This window comes from Loxodonta africana, chromosome 22 (genome assembly GCF_030014295.1).
Source record: "Loxodonta africana isolate mLoxAfr1 chromosome 22, mLoxAfr1.hap2, whole genome shotgun sequence".
Classification (NCBI taxonomy): domain Eukaryota; kingdom Metazoa; phylum Chordata; class Mammalia; order Proboscidea; family Elephantidae; genus Loxodonta; species Loxodonta africana.
Window position 1 is genome coordinate 67,655,098 of NC_087363.1, and position 26,432 is coordinate 67,681,529.

The following is a 26,432-nucleotide window of genomic DNA, read 5'->3' on the forward strand; positions in this document are numbered from 1 at the left end:
TCATTCTAATCAGGGCCACAATAGATGGACCCCGATAGAATGGAATTAAAATGTGGAACAGAAACTCAAATTCCTAATTAAAAAAAGAAATAGACCTACTGGACTGGTTGAAATTGGAGGACTCCCTGAGACCGTTGCCCTGAGATACTCTTTAAACCTTGAACTAAAACTAAATGCTGAGGTTACTTCGTAGCTAAATTAAAAATTGGCTCAAAAAATAATGACTCACCTGTAAGTACTGTGCTCCTTTAAAAAATCTTTATGAGAACTAATGGTCAACAGTGACTTTAAAACAAAATGAGAATGTAAGGGGGCAGGGAAACTAGATTAATAGACACAAAACAACCAGAACAGAAATAATGAGAATGTTTACACATAATGAAGAATATAACCAATGTCACTGAACAACTTGTGTAGAAATTGTCAAGTGGAAATATAAACTGCTGTGTAAACCTTCATCAAAAGCACAATAAAGTGTTATTTTAAAAAAAGAAGGAAAACTCTGCTTAGTAGTTCAGTCCACTGAGGAGGTCAAAACCCTCCAACAGGGGTCTGAAGAAAGAGAATGAAGGTTTTCAATAAGCAGAATTTCTCATTTGCTTAGTAGTTGATATAATTTTATTTCCTTTCTACAATATTTACATATTCCTTCTAATTTCTGCTTTTTCTTAGCCGGAGTTCTTTCAGGTTTGTCATACCAAGAAAGACTATGAGGAATACGGCCCTAGCATTTGCCGTCACAACCCTGTCTTCGGAGTTATGTCATAGTGTTTGCCCTGAGAAAGTCCTTCAAGTGGCGTCATGTTGCTGAAAGTGGCCTTCAGAGCCAGAGGAGACGGTGGTCCTGTACATACTGGCATTTAGTGTCGTGTCCAAGGAGCGCGCTTGCACCTCGCACTGCATGAGATACCCCAGGCCATCAGTGAGAGCCATTTCTGTGCTGACTCTTTCATGCCCATTCCTCATCCCTCGCTCTCTGTTCTTATTCCCTCATTTTCTCTCCTTCTCTCAACCTGAGCTTCTAGGTGACAAATATCCTTCTGAAGGAGTTCAGATGTCACTTTAAAAATGTTAGGAAAAGAAATGGCTAGAAAATGGCACAAAATAGCACCTCCCCAGGAAAGAATATGGGGTATAAGTCCTTTTCTTTCCAGACTATTTTTGTAAATAAAATGTTATAAACTTGAAATACAAATCAATGTTTATATTTCCTATCATTTTGTATTTTATGATATTTGGTACAATTGGCTGATTGTAAGCACGAATAGATGTTTATGTCATAGAGTACTGTAACAAGAAGTTTTTAATTGTGAGGCATGTTCTCATGTTTATAGGCAAACAGAGCCAACAGCAAACTTTTTTGCCACATGTTTGCCAGAAAATGATTACACTTTATTTGAGGTGACATGAAGTTTAAACACTAACAGTATTGTGTGAGAAATACTACAGATAATGTATCTTTTAGTTTTCTTGTCTGAACTCTCTGGAATTGTTTTATAGAAGATGATGGTTTGTTGTTGGTGAGTGTTAGATGAAACGCTCCCTTGCACCATTGTAATAAAAGCTGTTACAATCTTTACAGATACTTGTTGCTGTAGTGTGGTGGTCTTTTGGTTTTCTCCCTTAACCCATATTCTTTCAGAGAATATTGAGTTTTTTTTTTTTTTTTTCTCCCCACCCCACCCCCGCACCCCCAATCAGTGGAGAATTTGATGATTAATGCCAGGTCTGTGGAAGGGAATTCCGTAAAGTGACCTGGACTGCAGTGGACACATTGTCACTGGAAGTGGTTGAGATGACCGTCTGTCAGAGATTTTTTTTTTTTGGACAGAGATGAGGAGGGTAGTTTCCTAATGATTTCCAGTGTCATCCTCAGGAATCCAATATTCATGATGATTTTAAGCTTTAAATGAGTACTTTGACATTTGCTGAGTAGATTGCAGGCTTGAAAGATAATTTGCTAAGTTAATGAATTTAGGTTTATTTCATTCTTCACATAATATTTATAATCATGTTATTTTTCAAACTGGTATTATATTTCTTCTAAATCATGAGGTATATTTATTCTCTGAAAATTTGCCTTCGTAAAGAAATGTTTAGTTTTATTATTTAAACAAACAATTCAGTTTAGAAATAATAATAATTAAAAAAAAATTTCTAACCCCAGTATGCTAAAATCTGAGTTTAATAAGCCTTTGGTGGCTGTTCCTGCCACTTTTCTGCTGTCCCTCAGGCTCCCTACTGACCAGTCTAATACCATGTGGTCCCTCATTTAGTCAGACAAATGGTTTCTCTGCATTGCCTCTGGAGTTTGTTCCTTCTCTGGGTCATTAGACTGTGTTGGTCTCTCATGATATTCCAGTTAGTTTACTGTAACAAGCTTGTGGTGGGCCATCTGCCTCAGTCATACCCCGTGCTCCCCTTCACGGTATTGAGAATAATTTCTGGACGTGCCGCTTGCGTCTTGCTTCTGTGCTGCTCAGGAACTGTGGAGCCTGCGCTGATGCCCTCGCCCGTACCCACCAGTGTTAGTTCCCACCTTCCCACTGGGGCCCTTTGCTTGCCTTCAGCCTATGAGCGTGTTCGTTTCAACCTCTGTGTTCTGCACTGCCCCCCTCCCCTTATAATTAGTTAGGTGCTATTTGGCAGGTGCTTTGCTGACTTTCCCCCAAACTCCTACGTGTGCTGTGGTTTGTGCAGGCTGTTTGTCCCGTAGACGAGTTTCTTCTTCGAGTCTTTGGTTCCCTTCTTCCTCCTTTGCTCTGGACAGGTATCTTACATGGGCTTAGGCAAAAGAGTGTGATGACAGGGCATGTGTATCTCAGTGCTGGTAGCTGACTTGAGAGGCATCGTGTTCACTCCTTGTTTGGGCAGCTCCTCAAACAAATGTGTCACATGGGCTGAACTGGAACTAACACAACCCGCCTTTGACCACAGAAAACCTGAGGGTGGGGGAAAAACAGAAGTGAGAGAAATTGAAGTTATGAAAGGGAGAGGAGTAGATAACTCCTTGGTGAAGGTCCCTGAGGAGGTGAGAGGTGCTGTGATCTAGAGAACAGGTGGGGTAAGGAGGAAGGACAGAAAGTACCCTGGTGGTTAGAGTGGCACAAATCTGTGAGGTTAGGGCTCTGTCCAGTTGAGATTACTTGTAGCCCAGATGAAAGCGGGAAGAAGGTAGAGCTGGCCTTCTTAGGGTTGGGCTTTGCCAGGCCAGTGTGATGAAAAGCAGGTGTCCTGTAGGTACTCTGGGATAATGATTAGTTGAAGTGATGGATGAGAGAGTCCATGCAGGATGGTAATTAAAAGGAAATGAGAGACCGGGAAGAATGGAGGAGCCTGAAGCCTGGAGCTCTTGAATTCAAGGAGAGGAGATTATGATCATGGAAAGGGTATTAGCATTAATGGTATAACAGGGTCATTAATATTCATTGTGTAGAGATTAAATTCATTGGAAGGTGAAGAATTTAGGGAGTTTGACACACGGGTATTAGGTTGTTCAGGTGTATATGAAGATTGGAGAGGAGAGAAAGACTGATTCATTTGCCAAAGCTCTGCCTCAATATGGGCAATGGCCAGAAGCTGAGCACTGACTGTGTGCTTTACTCTGCCAGGTGCTGGGTCTACGTGATCTTATTTCATCCTCACAGCAACCCTGCCAAATTGGTATTATTGTTATCCCCATTTTCCAGATAGGAAACTATGACTGAAAAAAATAAAATGCCCAGGATCACACGACTAGGAAATGGAAGTCATTGTTCGATCGGCTCTGAAGTGTGTGTGGAGTCTCTGGGTGGTGCACACCGCTAAAGCACTTGCTGCCAACTGGAAGGTTGGTGGTTTGAGTCTACTTAGAGGCACTTTGGAAGAAAGGCCCTGGTGATCTGCTTCCTCAGGGAAAATTAAAAAAAAAAAATTCCATGACAAAAATAATAGTATCAGTGGGCAAAAAGGAATTTCAGGTTCATGAACCATATTGCATTTAGGAATTTCAGTAAAAAAGGATTAGAGAAAAGATGTTCATATACAGTTGTAGAACCTAAACATCATTGGACCTTTTCTTGTCACTACAGAGCTGACATAATCCAATTACTTTTGTCATCCCTGTCTTAGTTATCTAGTGCTGCTATAACAAATACCACAAGTGGATGGCTTTAACAAACAGAAAATTATTTTCTCACAGGAGGCTAGAACTCAGAATTTAGGGTGCTGGCTCTAGGGGAAGGCTTTCTCTTTCTGTAGGCTCTGGGGGAAGGTCCTTGTCTCTTCAGCTTCAATTCCTTGGCTCCTTGGTGACCATCATGTGGCATGGCGTCTATCTTCTCCCATCTCTGCTTGCTTGTTTGTTTAATCATTTATAGCTCAAAAGAGACTGACTTTAAGACACACCCTATGCTAATATTGTTCATTAACATAAAAAAGAAAAAACATTGCCAAATAAGATTATAACCACAGGTGTAAAACCAAAACCCCCCTATGCCATCGAGTCGATTCCGACTCACAGCGACCCTATAGGACAGAGCAGAACCGCCCCATAGAGTTTCCAAGGAGTGCCTGGTGGATTCGAACTGCTGACCTTTTGGTTAGCAGCCGTAATTCTTAACCATTACGCCACCAGAGTTTCCACCACAGGTATAGGGGTTAGGATTTACAACACATTTTTGGGGAACACAATTCAAACCATAACAGTCCATATAATGAACAGAGCCACCCAGAGCATCTGTATTGCCTGTACAGCAACTGTCTCCACCAGCTGGCTCCATGTTGTGAATCCTTTTATAATCAGTGATGAAGATATTTTCATTTTTTGTTATGCCCTAGTGGTGCAGTGGTTAAGCACTTGGCTGCTAACCAAAACATCGGTGGTTCAAACCCATCAGTTGCTCCTCGGGAGAAAAATGTGGCAGTCTGCTTCCGTAGAGATTACAGCTTTGGAAGCCCTATGTGGCAGTTCTGGTCTGTCCTACAGGGTTGCTATGAGTCGGAATCGACTTGACGGCAATGGGTATAGACATGCTTTAGGTTGCACACCCTGAGATTTTAAAAGTTACTATTTTGGTATCACTGTGTTATATAGTTGGCAATATGGTGGAATGCATCCTTAAGTGATTGTCCCCTAAAAGTAACCTGTTTACTTGGGGTGCTCTTAGCTGTTTGTGAGTTCACCCTCATCTCCAGCATCACCTCCGCTTGAAGCTTTTGGTCTCCCCCTGTGGAGGCAACCTCTCCTTTAACTGCATACCAGTTCTGCCTTGTGTCCCTCACTGGACTGAAATCCTTGGAAATAGGAGCCATAGGTTGCTTGCCTTTGTATCACCAGGGCCTCTACAATGTCGGGCACATGGTCGGTGTCCAGTAAATATTTATTGGATTAAATTCTTAAGAAGAAGACCCCATCAGTGATTTTTCTAGGATGTGTGCACTTTAATAGTGAGAAGCGTTGCACCTTTGAATGACCTTAGATGAAATCTAGTTTTTGAATGTCTGGGATGTTAATTATCATTACCTTAAGAACTTTAATGGCATCACACAATCTAGCTCTTAAATTTTGACTCCAGTGGTGTTTTGTGTACCTGAGGAGTAGATCCATCCTTCCTGTGTAAAGCTGAAGCATATCTTGTGTGAGTGGGTTACCATACACAGTGTGATCAACAACAGACCAAGAGAAGACATTACGCTGCAGAAATCTTGAAGACATAAGTATATTTTATGGTTGTAATAGTTCGTTCTACATTTTTATTAATATGAATAATGAAGCTCTTGTGTGACTGAAGGACAGATCGTTTTGTGATTATTCTTTATGATCCCGCCATTCTCTCATTTGTAAAAATTACTATTGTGCCAAACAAGCATGTGAAGTTAATCAAGTGCACAGCTTATTTAAAACCACAAGAGAGTCCCATTAAGAATATTTGTCTGTTAAATAATTTTTTACTTAATCGAAGAATATTTCATGATGTTTCTTTTAAAAGTAACTGTCAGCCTTATTAAATAGAAATATAAATTGACAGGCAAAATGCATGGGGCTTTAATTGGCAATTACATCAGTTTCACTTGGTCAGATAGAAATAAGTCTTTTAAAAAGGGGGAAAAGAAGCTATAGCTTGGATTGGTATCATTATGAAAGGATTTTTCTAATGTTTTTATCCTGTACTGTTTCTCAAAAGCAAGCCACTGTTTATTCCCTACAGATGGAGTCATTGGGTTTTATTCTTTTGTTTTTAGCTGGAGGTGCCATGGATTATTCTGATTATGTGTGTGTGTAAAAACCAATAAATAAATAAAACCCACTGCCATCAAGTTGATTCCAACTCATAGCAACCCTATAGGACAGAGTAGAATTGCCCCATAAGGTTTTCAAGGAGCTGCTGGTGGATTCGAACCGCCAACCTTTTGGTTTGCAGCCCAGCTCTTAACCACTAGATAGATCATTCTTAATATTATTTTGCTACATTGTATATTTTTGCTACTAACATATAATTCTTAGTATTATTTTTGGTACATTAATATATTCTTTATTATTACATTATTTGCTACTAGTTTCAAGTTTTTTTAATCGATAAGAGAGGGAGATTTCTTTCAAAATACAGCTTTAAATTATTAGAATAATAATTCACAACTTAAGGGGTTTATGATGTCAAATAAAACTTAAATGATATGATGGCTATACTTTCCATATTTAGGGGTCAGATCAGATGTAATAATTGATCAGAGCTCCTTTAATTCACTCTTGGCTGCATTAGCACTTACTGCAGATAAGATCTGAATAGTTTCCATCGGACGTATCCTGGCCCTGAGAAATCTTCCTCATGCGTCTGCTTTGTCATTGGCGAGGATGTCCTTGTGCTGAAGTTTTTGATGAGGTCTCTTTGGGTCACTTACTCATAATAGTGCAACAGAATTTGGGGGATTCAGCAGAGAACAGGACATCTAGAGGCCTCAGTTCAAACTCTGATATTGCCATTGACTTGCTGTTGTTCTTTGTTAATATCAGTTCAGTTTGATCTCTGTATTTCCCTCTTTAACTAGTGAGATCATGATCATATGCACCAAAGGAGTTAATGTTCCTAGGACCCTACGTTATTGAATAAATGAGAAAATGAGAGTTTGGTAGAAAGATAAAATATGAGCAATAGCTGCAAGGAAATTGTGATGTGAATATAGTCAGACATGAGGAACATAGTAGTACTGCTCTTGTTGCCCAACTCAAGCAGGAGCCCTGCAGATTGTGTTGTTGTTATTGTTAGGTGCTGTCGAGTTGGCTCCGACTCGTAGCAACCTTATGTATAACGGAAGGAAATGTCGCCCAGTCCTGCACCATCCTCAAAATAGTAGATACGTTTGAGCCCATTGTTACAGCCACTGAGTCAGTCTTTCTCATTGAGGGCTTCCTCTTTTTGGCTGACCCTCTACTTTACCAAGATGATGTACTTCTGCAGGGATTGGTCCCTTCTGATAATGTGTCCAAAGTAAGGGAGACAGAGTCTCACCTTTCTCGCTTTTAAGGAACATTCTGGTTGTACTTCCTCTAAGACATATTTGTTGGTTCTTTTGGCAGTCCATGGTATATTCAGTATTCTTTTTCAACACCACGATACAAATGAATCAGTTCTCCTTCGGTTGGCCTTTTTCATTGTCTAACGTTCACATACGTAAGAGGAAATTGAAAATACCCTGCCTTGAGTCAGGCGCACCTTAGTCCTCCAAGTCACATCTTTGTGTTTTAAGGTGTTGAAGAGGTCTTTTGCAGCAGATTTGCCTCATCCAATACATTGTTTGGTTTCTTGACTGCTGCTTCCATGGGCGTTGATTGTTGATTAAAGTAAAATGAAGTTTTTAGATTGCGGTCTGTGGAAATGGCACCCTCTGGATTTGTCTAATTGATCCTCTTGTTTCAAGTTTTTTTTTTTTTTGCGGGGGGAGCACTGTGGTAAGTCACTGTGCTAAGTTAATATATCTTTACTAAGTGTCTGCTCTGTGGGTGCAATGGGGGACAGACATGGAGGTAGAAGAGATGGACATTAATAGCCACACTATATAGGGTCATGAAGGAAATAAAAACAAAGTGCAGTGTAAACATATAACAGGGCCCTGACAAGTATGTGAGTGTGTGGAGGGGTGGTGATGGGAGGCTTCTCTGAGGAAGAGATGTTTAGTTGCCATCAGAGGGTGAATGGAAGATAGCCAGGTGGAGGGATGTGGAGGGCAAGAAGCAGTCCAGAGAGAGGAAAAAGCATATCCTAGGTGAAGATGGCCATTTTTGTGGTCAAAATAGTAAAATATCAATGACTTCAAATAATTCACTAATACAAATGCCTGGACTTGAAGGAACCACAGCTGGCTTTTTATGAAATGAGAGGGCTGGGTGGCTGGGTGTTCAAACCTAGAAAAGCTGAGGTCATCCAAGGAGATGAGGCTGGGTTAAGAATTTTGGTCTTTATCCTAAGAACAAAGTCCTAAGACATATAAAAAGATTTCAGACAGAAGATGGGCGACCAGATTTGTGTTACATCGAAAACAAACATGACTAGAAGTTGCTACCAAGAGTTGTAGCTCTTCTTGAGAGTCACTGAGCAGACCGGAAAGTTGTTGTTAGTTGCTGTCAAGTTGGCTCGGACTCATGGCAACATTATCAGTAGCAAAAAGAAACACTGAGAAGAGGAGAGGGGACGTCAGCTCCATTGGAATGTTTTTCTTGAGTTTTTCTAAAGAGTAGCTCCAGGAAAGTGTTATAAATACATATAAAATCAGAGAAGTTTGTAGACAGAGCCAAGGAAGATATGAAGAAATCTTTGTGTCTTACTCAGTGGAACAATGAGCAAAGTTAACAAGGGGTGTTTGAGAGGGGTCAGAAATCAGAGTGACCAGGTACTATCATCTTTGGATGAAGATAGGGAATGGACTTTTTGAAGTTTAGTATAATAAAATATATAGCTAATAGCTGCATTTAGTTTTCATTTTTAAAATTGAAATTACCAATGAGATAATTTCTTTTGCTGAATTTAGAAGTAGAGTGTATTTGTTTGTTTTTTTTTTAGCATTGTGTTTTATTCTGTAGAATAAAGCTACTGTGACTTGTCCATGATCAGGGATACTTGAGAGTTACTAAAGAACTTATGATAAAAACACAGTGTGGGGAAGGTACAAGACATGTAAATAATAGTTATAGAAATAACCTGTAAAGGTACAGATGACTGATTTTTTCACGGGCATATCTAGGTTGGTTTTTGGTCTTAATTAGCATAGTATACTGAACTTGCACTTTTGATTATGCAATCATTTTCTTGAGCTGAATTAGCATGTTTGAACATACTTATTCCATCTTATGTCCGTGATAAACATTGTAGGTAATCAAAACATCATTGCATGATATAATTACAGTTCTCTGAATTAAAGTTCAAGAATATGTATTAGTATATGAGTCGGAATCGACTCGACGGCACTGGGTTTTTTTCTGGGTTATTAGTATACATAATTTAAGTGTCCCCTCATGGCAAGGATTAATAGCATTGGAAACTTTGGGGAAATGTGCAGTTCATGTGCAGTTGGTTTACAGTCAGTAACTTTTAAAGGGCTGAGAGCACTAGTGTAGACTTCATGAAGGGCATTGTTCCAGGGGCGCGTGTCCTCTGTAATATAGTAGGAATCCCTCCACCTCTCTTAAAAATGTGCATAGTCAGTTTATGGTGACAGTGCCCCAAAAGTCACTACGTTCACGACCTAGTGAAGTAGGTGCCTGAATTCACAACGATACCTTAGGAAATTAGTTGCATGGAAATGAAATAACAATAAGTAACCACCCCAGGACAGTTTCTCAGATTCTTTTTTTTCTTTTTTGCTTAAAAAAATTACTGATATAACTCAAGCAAAAGGATTTACATTTTTTTTGTTTATTGTAGTAAAATATACACAACGTAAAATTTTCCACTTTGGCCATTTTCACACTCACAACGTATGCAACCATCACCACTGTTTGTAAGATATACATTCTTCTTTTTTAAAATAATTGATTTTACTTTTTTGTTGAAAATATACAGAGCAGAACATACACCAATTCTACAATTTGTTCATGTACAATTCAGTGACACTGATTACTTTTTTCAAGTTGTGCAGCCATTCTCACCCACCTTTTCTGAGTTGTTCCTCCTCCACTGATATAAACTCACTGTCCCCTAAGCTTCTTATCTTTTTGTGTTACTGTTGTCACTTTGATCCCGTATAGATAGTTCTTTAAAAGAACACAATGCTCAAGGCAGACATTCTTTACTAATTAAGCTAAACAGTTGTTTGGTTTAAAGAGGACTTCTGGGGATATTTTTGGTTTACAGTTTAAAGATTATCTCAGAGCAATAGTTTTGGGGGTTTATCCAGCCTCACTGGCTCCAGAAAATCTGGTTTCTATGAAAATTTGACATTTTGTTCTGTATTTTCTCCCTTTTGATCCAGATTCTTCTATAGAATCTTTGACCAAAATGTTCAGGAACAGCAACTGGGCACCATCTAGTTACTCAGGTCTCATGGAGGCAATTAAACACATTCCATTTCCTCCTCCTATTCCTGACTCTTCTTTCTCTGTTTCTCCAGGTGAATAGAGACCAATTATTGTACCTTGAATGTCCACTTGCAAGTTTTTAGGATCCCAGACACTATACAATGAACTGGGAGGCAGAACAGAAGCACTAAACACAGCATTAGGCCAATACCCGGATGTCCCATGAAACAGTGACCCTAAACCTCCAAACCTAGAAACCAAATCCCAAGAGGTGTTTGGTTATACATAAGCTGCCTCTGCAACTGCCCCTCCTTTTTGTTGTTGTTGTAAACACACACACACACACACACACACATACATATCATACCTCATTTGCCAATTCAAATTTTTATGGGTGTGCAACTTAATGACATCAATTACATTAATTGGCTTTGCAACCCTTACCCTTAATCCATGTGAATTGTCAATCAGTGTAAATAGAGACTACATGCTCCATAAGCAATGACTCCCTCTTTCCCCCTTTCTTCTGCTCCTGGTAACTACTAATAAACTTTGGTTTCTATACATTGCCTATTTTTTATATAAAAAGTGAGGTCATACAGTATTTGTCCTTTTGTAATTGACTTATTTCACTCAGCATAATGTCTTCAAGCTCTGTGCATGTTGTAGCGTGTATCACAACTTCATTTCTCCTTCTGACTGAGTAGTATTACTTTGTATGTATGTATCGCATTTTGTTTATCCGTTCTTCTGTTGATGGGCAGTTAGATTGTTTCTACCTTTTGGCTATTGGGAAAAATGCTGCAGTGAACATTGGTGTATATATGTCTGTTCGTGCTGCTGGTTTCATGTCCCTTGGGTATATTCCTAGCAGTAGAATTGCTGGGTCATATGGTGATTCTACTTCTAGTTTTTTGAGGAACTTCTACACTGTCTTTCAAAATGGTTGTGCCATTTTGCATTCCCACCAACAATGGATAAGAGTTCTAATTTCCCCCCATCCTTGCCAATATTTGTTATTTTAATTTTTTAAATCATAGTCCGCCTAGTGGGAGTGAAATGATATCTCATTGTGGTTTTTATTTGCATCTCTCTGATGGCTAAGGACATTGAGAATCTTTTCATGTGTTTGGTTGCTATTTGAATATCCTCTTTGGTGAGATGTCTATTCAAGTGTTTTACCCATTTTTTTACTGGGTAATTTGTTTTTTGCTCTTAAGTTGTCGGAATTGACTCGATGGCACTGGTTTTCTGGGTTAAGTTGTCAAAGTTTTATATATATTTTGGTTATTAGATTCTTATTGGATATGTGGTTTCTGAAGATATTGTCCCAGTTGGTAGCTTGTCTTTTCACTTTTTTTGGTAAATTCTTCTGATGAACAAAAGTGTTTAATTTTTAAGAGGTCCTGTTTATTTATTTTGTCTTTTGCTTTTCATGCTTTTATTATACCAGATAATCCATGTTAAAAGCTGGGCCTGATAGCATTACCCCTGCATTTCCTTCTAAGAATTTTATGGTTTTAGTTTTCACATTTAGGTCCTTGTTCCATTTTGAATTTGTTTTTGTGGATGGTGTGAGGCATGGATCCTGTTTCACTTTTCTGTATGTGGAAATCCAATTTCCCAGGACCATTTATTGAAGAGACCCTTCTTTCCCCATTGAATGGACTTAACACCCTTGTCAAAAATCAGTTGACCATAGCTGTGTGGATTTATCTATGGACTCTTATTTCTATTCCATTGGTCTGTGTGTCTTTTATTATACCAGTACCAGGATGTTTTGATTACCATAGCTGTATAATATGTCTTGAAAACAGGAAGTGTGAGTCCTCATACTTTGTTCTTATCCTTCCAAATTGCTTTACCTGTTCTGGGCCTCTTGCTATTTCATATAAAATAGAGGACTGGCTTTTCCATTTCTGTAAAGAAGACTGTTGGAATTTTGATCAGGATTGTGTTGAATCTATATATCACTTTGGGTAGTATTGGCACTTTTTTTTTTTTAATAATATTTTATTCTGTTTTTGGTGAAGGTTTAGCAGCAGTTCAGATTTCCACTCAACAATCTCTACACAAGTTGTTCCATAACGTTGGTTACATTCTTCACAATACATGAACATTCTTATTATTTCTGTTCTGATTGTTTTGTTTAGTATTGTCATCTTAACACTATTAAGTCTTCCAATCCATGAACATGGACCATTTTTCTGTTTATTTGTCGTCTTTACTCTCTTTCAGCAGTGTTTTATAATTTTCGTTGTATAAGTTGTTCACATCCCTGGTTAAGTTTATTCATAGGTATTTTATTCTCTTAGATGATATTGTGACTGAAACCATTTCCCTAGTTTCCCTTTGAGATTTCTCATTGTTGGTGTATGAAAACCCAACTAATTTTTGTTTTTTGACCTTGTACTGTGCAACTTTGCTAAATTCCTCTAATTAGCTCCAGAAAATTTCTTGTGAATTCCTAGGGGTTTTCTTATATATAGAATCACATCATTGTGAATAGAGATAATTTTACTTTTCTTTTTCAATTTGGATATCTTTTACCTCTTCTTCTTGTCTTATTGCACTGGCTAGGACTTCTAATACAATATTGAATAGGAGTGATGAGAGCAGGTACCCTTGTTTCGTTCCCTATTTCAAGGGGAAAGTGCTCAGTCTTTCTCTGTTAAGTATAATGTTGGTTGTTGGTTTTTCATATATTTTGGGGGGGTTTCCCTTAATCATAATGAGTAACTTCCTTTCTTTTACAATTTTGTTGAGGTTTTTAATCAAGCAAGGGTGTTGGATCTTATCAAATGCCTTTTCTTCATCAGTGGAGATGATCATGTGGTTATTTTCCTTCGTTCTATTGATGTGGTGTATCACATTGATTGCTTTTCTGATACTGAACCATCCTTGCATTCCTGGAATAAATCCCACTTGGTCATGACGTAGGACTCTTTTAATATGCTGTTAAATTCTGTTTGCTGGTATTTTGTTGAGGATTTTTACATTTATATTCATAAGGGTATTTCCTTGTAGTTTTCTTGTGGTATCTTTATCTTGCTTTGGTATTAGGGTTATGTTTACTTCCTAGACTGAATTTGTACATATTAGAAGAGTTTAAACAGGATTGGCGTCAATTCTTCTCTAAATGTTTGGTAGAATTCCCCAGTGAAGTCATTTGGCCCAGGACTTTTTTTTTTTTTTGGTAGGTTTTTGGTCATTGATTCGATCTTACCCCTTTTTATGGGTCTGTTGAGATTTTATATTTCCTCTTGAGTCTGTTTGGGTAAGTTGTGTGCTTCTAAGAATTTGTAAATTTCATCTGTCTTATCCAGTTTGTTGCCTTAAAGTTGGTCATTGTATTCTGTCATAATTCTTTTTATTTCTGTAGCATCAGTTATACTGTCAGTGTTTTAAAAGTCTGCAACTATTATTGTAGTGCTATTTCTCCCTTTAAGACAAAAAAAAAAAAGATGGACATTATATAGTGATAAAAGAATCAATTCGTCAGGACAATTTAACAATTATAAATATATATGTTGGGTGCATATATATTTATAATTGTTAAATTGTCCTGACGAATTGATCTTTTTATCACTATATAATGTCCATCTTTATCTCCTCTAACTGGTTTTGTCTTAAAGTCTACTTTGTCTGACATTAAGATTGTCAGGTGTCTTTTGGTTATTATTTGCATGCAGTATATATTTTTTCCATTTATTCACTTTCAATCTATTTGTGTCCTTGGTTGTAAGGTGTGTCTCTTGTAAACAGCATATAGTTGGATCAGGCTTTGCTTTTTTAAGAAATCCTTTCTGCCATTTAGTCCATTTGCATTCACTGTAATTACTGATAAGAAAGGACTTACTCCTGCCATTTTGTTGTTTTTTGTGTCTTAAGCCTTCTTTGTCTTTTAATACTGCCTGCTTTTGTGTTTTGTTGGCTTATTGCAATGAGCCATTTCAGTTCCCTCCTCCTTTCCTTTTGTGTATTTTTTTTAAGATATTTTCTTAGTGGTTACTATGAAGATTACATCTAACTTCTTATATTTATAATATCCTAAGGTAAATTGATACCAACTTAACTTCAGTAACATGCAAGAAATTCAATAACTATGTGATTCCTCCCCCCTTCCTCATTTTGTTATTGTTATCACTGAGTATGTCTTTATATTTCATGTGTCCTTTAACTTAGTCTTATCCTTGTTTTTTATACATTTGTCATTAACAAGCATGAAGGACAAAACAATTAGAATTATCAAGCATGAATACCTTATTACTAGTACTTAATACTTGCCTATGCAGTGACTTTTACTAGAGATCTTTCTTTTTATGTATGACTTTGAATAACTTTCTAGTGTCTTTTTTCTTTCATCTACAGGACTTCCATTAGTATTTTTAGTAAGGCTGGTCTGGTGGATATGAACTCTCTCAGCCTCTGTTTGTCTGGGAATATTTTGATTTCACCGTCATTCTTCAAGGACTCTTGGTTGACAGTTATTTTTTATTTTTTTCAGCACTTTAAATATATCATTCCTTTGCCTTCTGGCCTCCAATGTTTCTGAGGGGAAGTCGGTACTTAATCTTATTAAAGATTCTTTATATGCGACTATTCACTTCCCTCTCACTGCTTTCCAGATTCTTTCCTTATCCTTACTTTTTTTTTTTTTTTTGAGAGGCAGGCAGATAAAGGCTTGTTTTATTGAACAACTGATCTATGTGACTGCCAAGGCCATTATGTACAGACAAGAGATGGGGAGCAGCTTTATTTCTTGGTTTCCTCCTCCTTGGACAGAGTCTTGATGATCTCTTCTTTCTTGGCTTGGAGCCGCTCCTCACGGCGCTTGCGTGCTTCCTTGGTCTTAGACCTGTGGGCCTCAGCCTGGTCAGCCAGAAGCTTCTTGCGGGCCTTGTCTGCCTTTAGCTTGTGGATGTGTTCCATGAGAATCTGCTTGTTCTTGAACACATTCCCCTTCACCTTTAGGTACAGGCTGTGATACATGTGGCGGTCAATCTTCTTAGATTCACAGTATCTCCTGAGCAGCTGGCGCAGAATTCTCATCCTCCTCATCCAGGTCACCTTCTCGGGCATTCGAGCATTGGCAGTACCCTTTCGTTTGCCTATGCCCATATGCCTGCCCTTGCGGTGGGCTAAGGTATTTTTCTGGCATCTAGCCCGAAAATGGACGGTTCCAGGCTTGTGAATGATCAGGCCATCTTTGATCAGTTTCTGGATTTGCTGACGGGAGTTGGCATTGGCAATTTCATTGGTCTCATTGGGGTCCAACCAGACCTTCTTCTTGCCACAGCGGAGGACACTGGAGGCAAGCCTCTTCTGAAGCCTGAGCATACTCATGGCTGCGGCCGCAGCGCCAAAAGGCTTATCCTTACTTTTTGAGAGCCTGATTATCATGTGTCTCCAGTGTAGACCTCTTTGGGTTTATCCTTTTTGGAGTTCTTTGAGCTTCTTGGATTTGTAGCTTCGTGTATTTTGTCAGATTTGGGAAACTTTCTGTTATTTCTTTTAATATTCTTTCAGTCCCTTTCTCTGTCTCATATCCTTCTGGAATTTCCACAATGTATATATGAGGTCATTTGATATTGTCCCATAATTCTTCTAAACTGTGCCTAACAGTTTTGAGTTTCCGTACTTGTTGCTCTTCAGTTTCCATAATTTTGACTACCTTGTCCTCTAATTCACTGGCTCTTTTTCTACCTGATTAAATATGTTGTTAAATCCTTCCATTATGTTTCTCATTTCACTTATTGTCTCGTTCAGTTGCAATATTCTGTTTGGTTTCTTTTTAAGAGTGTCTATATCATTTTTTAAATCCTTGTTTTGCTCATGCATTGTTTTCCTTATTTTTTTTAGATCTTTGTCTATGTTTTCCCTTAGTTCTTTGATTATTTATTATTTCATTCTGTTCATTACGTGGACTTTCGTAGATGCAGTTTCCCTCCCTTCATCATGTTAATTTGGGTGGGCCATCATTTCTCTTATCTTTTGTGTGTCTTGTGAATTTTTCTTGAGGCATTGGAATTTTTGAGGGCATTAGCTTTCTCAGGTTCCCCCAGTATTTGGTGCTTTTGCCTGCACTACTTTCTGTAAGAAACTTTCAGGCAGGCTGAGACTTCGACCTTTGCTTACTGCTTCTGCTCCCTCTCTCTGATAGCTACTTCTCCCTCCTTGATTTAATTAGGATTCAAAAGTTCCAGGTCTGAGCCTTCAACTTCCCAAGTCTCCTAAACACACCAGAGAACATGCAATGATCATTCTGTCCACAAGAGGCACAGTCCTATCTCTCTGGTTATCACTTTCCTCCCATTCTGTTTCCACAACTGCATTTTCAGCTGGAAAGCCCACACCCTGTGATCCCCCTGCAAGGCTGAGTGTTGCCCTCAGATTTTGCCCAAGGCTTCTTTCTCTGCCCTGTGGGGGCCACTTATATCTAAGCTGGCATTCAGGGAAAGCCACAGGCAGACTTTTCTCTGTATTAAGAGGAGGAGGGGCTGGCATTCTCCAGATAGACCTCTGAGAGATCAGTCTTATTGTGTTCAGCACCTCAGTGGCCCTGTGGTGGTTGGGGGAGCACTTTTCACTTAAGTGACCCACCTCTTAGATCTACCACAGCGGACCTTCTGCAGGAGTTCATATCAGTCCCGCAGCCAATAGTTAGTGGGTGGGGAAGGGACTGGAACACTCCATACAGTTCCCCAGGAGGTCTGCCTTGCTGTCCAAGCCCCCTGATGGTATGTTGGCAGTGGATGCAGGCTTCGCTCAAGGCACCTGCTCTTAGCACACAACAGCCTCAGTCACCAGTCCTCTGCACCAACTGGAAGCAGGGATGGATAGACTCCTACTGACCTTCAGGCAGAGCTGTTCTGTTGATTCCAAGATAGACATCCTTGAGCATATATGTTTTTCTTAAAACTCAAACTCTATCATTACAATGAATTGCTCTGGAATCACTGAAATTATACCTATTCATTCTGTACACCAAGGTGATGGTCACAGACATCTGGACTAAAAAAGTAGTGGACCTTAGGTTCTTTCCCCAATATTAGTGATGGATTTGTGGGGAGATCAAAGTTGCAAACTTTTAGACCAACCAGTTCACCTCCCTCCTCCCCATTTTACCAGGTCTTCTTGGCAGCAGGATTTGAGAAATGGCTGATTTACGTTTATGGGAAACTGTCAGGCTAACTGGCTCACACAGGAATCAAACCAGTGACCCTCAGGAGGAGACCAATTAAAACTACTCCATCCTGTCCACAAATGAATTGTGGCTTAATACTGTTTGTTTCTGTGTGTGCTTGGTATAGCAAAGATGTGAAAGACAAGTTCCTCGGCCAAATATATTTAAGGACTATTAGGCTAACAAAGTGGAGCACATTTTTTTCCTCAGTGTTTATGGGAGTTTTACTATCCTTCGAGCAGAAACATAGAATATGAATTTGATTTTTTTTTACATTGTAATATTTTTATTTTACTGTGAACTGAAAAGAAACTATATTGTGCTTTCTAAGGTTATTGGTGGTAAACAATTAAGGAAAGTTTCAGTTACAGAGGCTATTTTAGTACTTTGTAGAATGATTATAATTAACAAAATGGACTGTTTGGCTTTTCTTTATGTAATTTTAAAAATATCTTATGCTCATACTCATCATCTAAGATAATGGAAAAATTCTATCTATTACTCTCTTCAGACTGCATTTTAGGCAACCTTTAAAAAGTTTTAAGGCTATAATAGAATTGGAAGTCTATCTCAAATATAAACAAAGTGCCCTTAAGGGAAAGGGATTGGCGATGCTAGTCATTTCTGTGGTATTAGCTGGATGAGTATTTAGAGTGTGTTTTTTTTTTTAATCACTGTGACATCAGATTTCTATCTTTTTTAGGGAAAACAAACTTCTTTAATGAGTCTGATAAAAATAAGAATGATATTATGCTAAATTGAATCATTTTTTTTTCTTGAGTGGAAACCCCCAATTTCCTTTATGTTGATCTCCAGTCAGAATTGTATGCAACTGTGAATTTCCTGAAAAAGGAAAGTGATTTCTGCTTACTTTAGTAGGTCAGTGGGCATCATACTTGTGAATAGGGCATAGATTTTCTAAATGTCACTCACTTTTAGACTTTTTCATGTATCAGAGCTTTGGAGATTGTGGTCAAGTCTCAATTATTTAGACTCTTCCCATTGTTGACTGCTTTCTGGCTATTGTACTTCTTGGCAGCACCTTTTCTGGAGAATGTAGAGGAAAATTAAAGATTAAAATAACTTTCTTTCAGTTTTGGGAAAAGAACTTGTAGGATAGAAAAATCAAACTTTGTTAGAAATTTTGGATACTGTGTTTTCCCATTGCCCAAAATGCAGCAGTTGACTCTCCTCATCCTGAATGCATGCTGTCATGCTGATTTTACTTTACTGAAACAAAGCCTTGCAAGCAGTTCTACTGTATAACACATTTTGCCTTAAAAGGCCTTTGGGATTGCAAAAAATAGCCTCAGGTTAAGCATGATGCCTGAGTTCTAATCCTGCCTCTGCCCCTACATGGTCTGTGGTCTGGGTGAACCATTTCATCTCGGGTTGAATGGGGATAGAGAGGTCCATTCCCCTTATTCTCTTTAGAATATTGTGATGATTCAGTGAAAAGGGACCCTTAAATACAAGTTGTTATTGTGCCTTTGTGTCACTTGAAACTGGTAAACCCTAAAGGAGTCCCTGGTGTAGACTCAAAACCTCAGCTAGATGACTGTACATAAGTTACCAGAGCTCTCTAAATCTCTGTTTCCTTCTCTGTAAGATGAAGGTAATGATACACACCTTATAAAGGGTTTAGCATAGTTCCTAGAACATAATAAACCTAGTTGCTATTATTATTGGCTAGTAGAAACTTGACCAGAAGTCCACCCAGTCTGCAGGGCTGTGTGACTAAGCATGTAGGAATGAACATTTCTTTTATTAAAGAATTTGAGTGTCTTGGTTCAGGGAAGAACTTCGTGCTTTCTCCTTTTCTACTTATCTTCCTGTAGTGCCTGCTCTACTCTCCTCAATCTCTTTGAAGACTGTAAATGTGTAAGACACAGTTCAGGTCTTACCTTCTCCACAAAGTCTTCCCAGGCTCCTGGTGAATGTCAATAGCATTTTGTCATATTTTTCTATTTATTTCAGAACGTTGAGTTACTGTAGTGTTACCTTTTCATGTCTCTGTATTTCCACCAATGGATGGTTCAGTGCCTTGAGGGCTGAAAGTCTCCTTCATATACTTCCTACACTTCTTTAGACACTCAACCCAGTTCTTTGCAGAGGCCTCGCAGTAACCATTTGTTGACTAGTTGCAGGACCTGCTACATAATTTGCAGGGCCCAGTGCAAAATGAAAATGAAACCCCTTGTTAAAAAAAATTGTCAAGAATTTCAGGACTGTAACAGCAGAACATTAAACCTGAGTGTTAGGCCTTTTGTCACTGCACAGGTTGTATGCCCATGAAGCTAGCCCTGACTGGTTGTCATCTAAAGCCATAGTCTCCCCAAAACAAATATTATTCAAAATATTATTGAAATATTTCCAGTTATTGGCTTGACCTATAAAGTGCTTAGAAGTTGTCATTCCCATCCTCACAACAAGAAAAAAGCTGAACGACCTGAATATCAATGACTTTTCTTAAATTCGTCAGGAAGTTGAGGTCACAGGGCAAATTGCTACCCCCAAAACTGGAGAGAGAAGCAGATACAGGGAATCCACCTTCTGGGGAGCAGGGGCCAGGAGCAGAAGCTTGCACGTGGAGCCAGTACTGGTAGGAACACTTAAACTATGATTGATAAATTGCTGGAGGCTCAGTGTGGACTAGCTTGAGAGTTAGAAACTCTGAGGGGCCCAGCCTTAGGAGGACTCTATAATTTTCTGAGTTTACCTCCAGGGGTCCCCACCAAGTTCTTAGAGTAAATTTTGGAGAAAATTTACTTCTGGTTGGAGGAGGGGGAACATAAACATCATGAAATACACCCAGAGCATTCTGTTATCCTTAACAAAGAAATGCAGTCAAAAGAAACAATTTTACCAGAGCCTAGCCAGCTGGGAGAAGTGGAGTTAGGAAACCAGAAAGGAAGAACACACTTGGCATTTCTCAAGCGGAAACAATTGAAGAAAAAATGCAAGCCTCAAGTTGCAATATTGAAGGATTCTTTGGGCAAAAAATCGAATGATGCAGGGAGCATAAAAAAAAAAAAGGAAGGAATACAGAGTCTGTGTACCAAAAAGAATCAGTTGATGTTCAACCGTTTCAGGAGGTAGCTTATGATCAGTAACCCGATGGTACTGATACAAGAAGTCCAAGCTCCACTGCAGGCATTGGTGAAAAACAAGGCTCCAGGAGTTGATGGACTACCAGTTGAGACGAACTACCAATTCAACAAACAGTTGCCATGCTGGAAGTGCTCAGTTGTCTATGCCAAGAAATTTGGAAGACAGCTATTTGGCTAACCAGCTGAAAAAGATCCATATACATGTTCATTCCAAAGAAATGTGATCCAGTGGAATATGGTAATTATTGGACAATATCATTAATATCACATGCAAACAAAATTTTGCTGAAGATAATTTTAAAAAGGCTGCAGCTATATATTGACAGAGAACTGCCAGAAATTCATGTCAGATTCAGAAGAGAATGTGGAATGAGGGACATCATTGCTTGATGTCAGATGGATCTTGGCTGAAAGCAGAGAATACTAGAAAGATGTGTTTTGTGACTGCACAGAAGCATTTAATTGTGTGAATCTTAACAAATTATGGATAACAATGTGAAGAAAGAGAATTCCAGAACACTTAATTGTGCTAATATGGAACGTCAACATGGATCAAGAGACAGTCAATTGAACAGAACAAGGGGGTACTGTGTGGTTTAAAATCAGAAAAGGTATGTGGGAGGGTTGTATCCTTTCACCATACTTATTTAATCTGTATGCTGAGGAAATAATCCAAGAAGTTGGATTATATGAAGAAGAATACAGCACAGGATTGGAGGAAGACTCATTAATGACCTGTAATATGTAGATGATACAACCTTGCTTGCTGAAAGCGAAGAGGACTTGAAGCATTTACTTACTTGAAGATCAAAAACTATAGTGTTCAGTACAGGTTACACCTGAACATAAAACAAAAATCTTGACAGCTGGACCAATAAGCAGCATGATGATAAACAGAAAATATTGAAGTTGTTAAGGATTTCATTTTCCTTGAATCCACAATCGATGCTCATGGAAGCAGCAGGCAAGAAATCAAATGATGTATTGCATTTGGAAAGGTTGCTGCAAAAGACCTCGTTGTTTTCATAAGGTGCTTTCAAGTTGATTCCGACTCAGAGTGGCCCTATGTCCCATAGGACGAAACACTGCCCTATCCTGCACCATGCTCACAATAGTTGGTATGCTTGAGCCCATTGTTGCAGCCACTGTATCAGTCCATCTCACTGAGGGTCTTCCTCTTTTCCACTGACCCTGTACTTTACCAAGCTTGATGTTCTTCTCCAAGAACTGATCCCTCCTGACAGCATGTCCAGAGTATGTAAGATGCTGTCTCCTCATCCTTGCTCATAAGGAGCATTCTGGTTGTACTTTTTCCAAGACAGATTGGTTTGTTCTTAGGGCAGTCCATGGTATATTCAATATTCTTCACCAACACCACAATTCAAAGGTGTCAGTTTTTCTTCAGTCTTCCTTATTCATTGTCCAGCTTTTGCAAGCATACAATGCGATTGAAAATACCATGGCTTGGGTCAGGCGCACCTTAGTCTTCAAGGTGACATCTTTGCTTTTTAACACTTTAAAGAGGTTCTTTGAAGCAGATTTGCCCAATGCCATGCATCACTTGATTTCTTGACTTCTGCTTCCATGGGTGTTGATTGTGGATCCAAGTAAAATGAAATCCTTGACAACTTCAATCTTTTCTCTGTTTATCATGATATTGCTTATTGGTCCAGTTGTGAGGATTTTTGATTTCTGTATGTTGAGGTGTAATCCACACTGAAGGCTGTGATATTTGATTTTCATCAGTAAGTGCTTCAAGTCCTTTTCATTTTCAGCAAGTAAGATTGTGTCTTCTGTATAATACAGGTTGTTAATGAGGCTTCCTCCAATCCTGATGCCCCGTTCTTCTTCATATAGTCCACCTTCTCAGATTATTTGCACAGCATATAGATTGTGTAAGTATGGTGAAAGGATACAACCCTGATGCACACCATTACTGACTTTAAACCACGCAGTTTCGCCTTGTTCTGATCAAACGACTGTCGCTTGGTCTAAGTATTGGTTCCTCAAGAGTACAATTAAGTGTTGTGGAATTCCCATTCTTCACAATGTTATCCAAATTTGTTATGATCCACGCAGTTGAATGCCTTTGCATAGTCAATAGAACACAGGTAAAGATTCTTTTAGTATTATCTGTTTTCATCCAGAATCCATCTGACATCAGCAATGATATCCCTGGTTCCACTTCCTCTTGTGAATCTTGCCTGAATTTCTGGCAGTTTGCTGTTGATATACTGCTCCAGCCGCTTTTGAATGTCTTCAGCAAAATTTTGCTTGCATGTGATGTTAATGACATTGTTTAGTAATTTTCAAATTCAGTTGGATCACCGTTCTTGGGAATAAGCATAAATATGGCTCTCTTCTAGTCAGTTGACCAGGTAGCTATCTTCCAAATTTCTCGGCATAGATGAGTTAGCACTTCCAGTGCTGCATCCATTTGTTGAAACATCTCAATTGATATTCTGTCAATTGCTGGGTATTCCATCAATTTCTGGCTCCTTGTTTTTCCCCAGTGCCTTCAGTGCAGCTTGGACTTCTTCAGCGTCATCAGTTCCTGATCATATACTGCCTCTTGAAGTGGTTGAATATTGGCAAATTCTTTTTAATAGAATGACTTTGTGTATTTCTTCCATCTTCTTTTGATGCTTCCTGAGTTGTTTAATATTTTCCGTATAAAATCCTTTAGTATTGCAAGTCGAGGCTTTAATTTTTTCTTCAGTTCTTTCAGCTTGAGAAATGCTGAGCATGTTCTTCCCTTTTGGTTTTCTATCTCCAGCTCTTTGCACAAGTCATTATATACCTTACTTTGTCTTCTTTAGCTGCCCTTTTAAATCTTCTGCTCAGTTCTTTTACTTCATCGTTTCTTACTTTCGCTTTAGCTGCTCGACATTCAAGAGCAAGTTTCAGAATCTCTTCTGACATCCATTTTGGTCTTTTCTTTCTTTCTTGTCTTTTTAAAGACCTCTTACATTCTTCATGTATGATGTCCTTGATTTCATTCCACAACTTGTCTGGCCTTCAGTCATTAGCATTCAATATGTCAAATCTGTTCTTGAGATGGTCTCAAATTCAGGTGGAATATACTCAAGGTTGTACTTTGACTCTCGTCTACTTGTTCTAGTTTTCTTCAGTTTCAACTTGAACTTGCGTATGAGCAATTGATGGTCTGTTCTGCAGTTGGCTCTTGGCCTTGTTCTGACTGATAATTTTGCACTTTTCCATCATCTCTTTCCACAGACGTAGGCGATTTGATTTCTGTGCATTTTGTATGGTGAGGTCCGTGTGTATAGTCGCCATTTGTGTGGGTGAAAAAAGATATTTGCAACAAAGAAGTTGTTGGTCTTGCAAAATTCTATCATGCGATCTCTGGCATCATTTCTATCACCAAGGCCATATTTTCCAACTGCCGATCCTTCTTCATTTCCAACTTTTGCATTTCAGTCACCAGAAATTATCAACGCATCCTGATTGTATGCTATATCAATTTCAGATGGCAGAAGTTGGTAAAAATCTTCAATTTCTTCATCTTTGGCCTTAGTGGCTGATGTGTAAATTTGAATAATAGTCATATTAAGTGGTTTTCCTTGTAGGGGTATGGATATTATCCTATCACTGACAGCACTGTACCTCAGGATAGATCTTGAAATGTTCTTTTTGACAATGAATGTGATGCCATCCCTCTTCAAGTTGTCATTCCTGCCATAGTAGACCATATGATTGATGATTCAAAATGACCAATACCAGTCTATTTCAGCTCACTAGTGCCTAGGATATTGATCTTTATGCATTCCATTCCATTTTTGATGGTTTCCAATTTTCCCAGATTCATACTTCGTACATTCCAGGTTCTGATTATTAATGGATGTTTATAGCTATTTCTTCTCATTTTGAGTTGTGTCTCATCAGCAAATGAAGGTCCCAAAAGCTTGACTCCAACCATGTCATTAAGGTCGACTCTACTTTGAGGAGGCAGCTCTTCCCCAGTCATCTTTTGAATGCCTTCCAACCTGGGGGGTTCATCTTGCAGCAGTGTATCAGACAGTGTTTTGCTGCTATTCATAAGGTTTTCACTGGCTAATTTCAGAAGTAGACTGCCTGGTCCTTCTTCCTAGTCTGTCTTAGTCTGGAAGCTTAGCTGAAACCTGTTCACCGTGGGTGACCCTACTGGTATCTGAATACTGGTGGCATAACTTCCAGCATCACAGCAACAGGAAAACCCCACTGTATGACAAACTGACAGACACATGGGGGAAAGACCTCTTTCACATCTTAAAAAGCAAAGATACCACTTTGATGCCTAAGGTGCACCTGACCCAAACCATGGTATTTTCAATCACCTCATATACATGCAAAAGCTGGACAGTGAAAAAGGAAGACTGAAGAATTGATTTATTTGAATTATGGTCTTGGTGAACAGTATTTAATATACTGTGGACTGCCAGAAGAATGAGTAAATCAGTCTTGGAGGAAGTACAGCCAGACTGCTCCTTGGAAGTGAGAACGGTGAGACTTCTGTGCTGATTACTTTGGACACATTATTGGGAGGGATAAATTCCTAGAGGAGGGCATTATGTGAAAATGAGGAAAATCTTTAATGAGATGGATTAACACAGTGGCCGCAACAATGGGCTCATCATACCTACAATTATGAGGATGATGCAGGACCAGACAATGTTTTGTTCTGTTACACCTAGGATTGCTGAGTTGGAGCCAAACTGACAGCACCTAACAACAACAACAACCATCTTGGATTTTATCATAGTCTAACTGACCTAGGGAAGGGAAAAACCAACTCCAGCCCCTTCTAGTCTTACTGTGTTACCTAAGTGGGGGAAAAAAAAGCTAAGAAGCATTTGTGAAGGTCACAGTCACAGGCTCACCAAAAGACTGAGACCTAATCATGTGATTATAGAATACTTTCCATTACCCCATACCTTGATACCATCTCAATCAGATCCCTGTGTAATAGCAGTGGATTACAGCTAAAAGAACTTCAGGATCCAGACCCTATTTAAGAAGGAGTCTCTAGGGAAACCTAAAGACAAAAGGGAGACAGAAACAAAGACCCTAGAGGAAAGTTTAACCTCTGACACCTATAGCTATAGCAAACAGCAATCAGAGCCTAACTCCTGGATAGATAGGCGTAACGCGTCACGCTAAAGGCCTGTTTACCTCATTTCCTTTTACCTGATACAGCATATCCAGCTTTCAACAAAAAATTACAAGGTGTGCTGAAAACCAAAAGACGCAGTCTGAAGCGACAGACAAGCATTAGAGCCAGATTCAAATATGGCAGAGATTTTGGAATTACCAGACCAAGTGTTTAAAATAACTATGATTAATAAGGCAGAGGTTCTAATGGAAAAAGTAGACAACATGCAAGAGTAAATGGGTAATGTAAGCAGAGAGATGGAAACTCTAAGAAAGAATCAAAAGAAAATATAAGGAAAAAAACTGACAGAAATGAAGAATGGCTTTGATGGGCTTATCAAAGACTAGACACAGTTGAGGAGAAAATCAATGAGCTTGAAGATTTGTCAATAGAAAATTCCCAAACTGAAGAGCAAAGAGACAAAAGAATTAAAACAAAACAAAATAAAACAAAAACAGAATATCCAGGAACTGTGGGGCAATGTTAAAATGTGTA

General features: G+C 38.8%; 2 protein-coding genes across 14 annotated transcripts in view; one reads left to right on the forward strand and one right to left on the reverse strand.

Annotated features, from left to right (window-relative positions):
* The window catches only part of ACTR3B (actin related protein 3B), a 178,991-nt gene that overhangs the window by 131,631 nt on the left and 20,928 nt on the right, over positions 1-26,432 (forward strand). For 8 of the 13 annotated variants that reach the window (XM_064275112.1, XM_064275099.1, XM_064275107.1 and 5 more), the window contains one exon: positions 673-1,607. The exons of 1 other annotated variant lie outside the window; for it this stretch is intronic. In XM_064275112.1, coding sequence (XP_064131182.1) covers positions 673-768 — 96 coding nt within the window. In that variant the 3' untranslated portion in view covers positions 769-1,607. Of the gene's footprint in view, positions 1-672; positions 1,616-26,432 lie in introns of those variants that run through there. 4 more of the 13 variants (XM_064275101.1, XM_064275102.1, XM_064275103.1 and 1 more) reach the window with 4 other exon arrangements.
* Positions 15,163-15,874, reverse strand: LOC100674611 (large ribosomal subunit protein eL19-like). The gene has a single exon (XM_064275098.1). The coding sequence runs from the start codon at positions 15,833-15,835 to the stop codon at positions 15,245-15,247; it is 591 nt and encodes a 196-aa protein (XP_064131168.1). The 5' UTR covers positions 15,836-15,874; the 3' UTR covers positions 15,163-15,244.